Source organism: Kryptolebias marmoratus, linkage group LG8, assembly GCF_001649575.2.
Source record: "Kryptolebias marmoratus isolate JLee-2015 linkage group LG8, ASM164957v2, whole genome shotgun sequence".
NCBI classification, from domain to species: Eukaryota; Metazoa; Chordata; class Actinopteri; order Cyprinodontiformes; family Rivulidae; genus Kryptolebias; species Kryptolebias marmoratus.
This window is the reverse complement of record NC_051437.1, coordinates 21449508-21450717: the sequence shown is the minus strand read 5'-3', so window position 1 is coordinate 21450717 and position 1210 is coordinate 21449508. Positions and strand designations below refer to the sequence as shown.

The 1210-nt window shown below is 46.9% G+C and overlaps 1 protein-coding gene across 1 annotated transcript; it reads right to left on the bottom strand.

Annotated features, from left to right (window-relative positions):
• her3 (hairy-related 3) lies at positions 1 to 1054 on the bottom strand. The gene is made up of 4 exons (XM_017417629.2): positions 959 to 1054; positions 784 to 879; positions 573 to 654; positions 1 to 468 (listed from the first exon to the last, which is right to left on the bottom strand). Exons 1-4 carry the CDS (start codon positions 1010 to 1012, stop codon positions 23 to 25), a joined length of 678 nt encoding a protein of 225 aa, XP_017273118.1. The 5' UTR covers positions 1013 to 1054; the 3' UTR covers positions 1 to 22.
• Positions 1055 to 1210: the final 156 nt, after the last annotated feature.

Sequence of the window (1210 nt, the reverse complement as noted above, 5' to 3'; positions counted from 1 at the left end):
GTATACAAAAGTTTGTTTTTTTCTACCAAGGCCTCCATACTCTGAGCTCTGCTTCATTCCCTGTATTGCACTCAGAGTTTCTTTGAGCTGAACTTTCTCCGGAGTTTTGCGCAAAAACAAGCGCCTGTTTGGTGTCAGGTGGCTGGCGTGCGTCTTCACTCTGCAGACAAGGAGCCGTGGATGTGGAGTGGAGTTTATATGCTTTAGATGTGACCGTTTGGTCCTCCTCAGGTCCACTTTGCAGAACTTTCCTGCTCTCATTCTGTGCGATTTGCTCCGGGCTGCTGTCCGTGGTGCTGGAGGCCTCCCCTCGCCTCCGAGAGCGCCACAACTTGTTGGAAAGCTGCGAGAGCATCCAGCGGTCACTGCCGCTCAGGTTATCAGCCATCAGCAGGTACTGGTGGACGTTAGTGAGGCAGCTGCGGAACCCCAGCTGGAAATCAGGAAACTCTGAGGAGGAGGCAGCGCCTTCAGGGACACAATAGCAACACAAACTCATTAGAAAAAAATAACTTTTTGCTAAAATCTTGGAGCTGTGCATACATGAAACCCAGCTATCCGTGATAACTCACAGCTCTGTGTCTTTTGAAGGTTCCTTAGGTGTTTCACGGTGAGCTCCAGGATGTCGGCCTTTTCCAGCTTGCGCTTTCGAATCTGAGTAAATATAACTCATTAGTTAAAATGTATCTTCTGGTACAGACCAATATTTTGAAACTAATTGCATTCAACTATTGGAAGTGAATAAAAATAGGCTCTATATCCTACACGTTGCTGCGCACTCACGCTGCTGCTGTAGTAGCTCTCCAGGAGACATTTTAACTCGTCCAAACATTGGTTTATACGAGCTCTTCGCTTCTTCTCCATCAGTGGTTTGGATACCTGTAAAAGACAAGCCGGTTTAATATATTCTGATGACACTCGTTTAATCTCACTGAGCTCAGTTAAAGCTTCCCCAAACCTTATTTCCAGCAGCTTGTTTGGCCTTCTCCGTGGAGCCTGTAGTTGCCACCATTCTCAGTTTCCCCCCCGTTTCTTTAAAGTTAATCTCTTTCCTTCTCTGCGTCCAGAATGAGGGAGTTGATCCGGAGTAGATTTATATAGAGACACCCGCTTAACATCTCAATGCAAACAGAACCGCCTATCTGTTGCGCTCAAATGAGCATCACGCGCGCCATTTAGCAGCTCAAACTAAAGACTCAGCACAGAAAAC

Coding starts and splice junctions, on each gene's coding strand:
- her3 (XM_017417629.2), bottom strand. CDS start 1,012: ATGGTGGCAACTACAGGCTCCACGGAGAAGGCCAAACAAGCTGCTGGA. Junction 655..783: donor AGAGCTACTACAGCAGCAGC/GTGAGTGCGCAG, acceptor ATATTTACTCAG/ATTCGAAAGCGCAAGCTGGA. Junction 469..572: donor CCTTCAAAAGACACAGAGCT/GTGAGTTATCAC, acceptor GTGTCCCTGAAG/GCGCTGCCTCCTCCTCAGAG.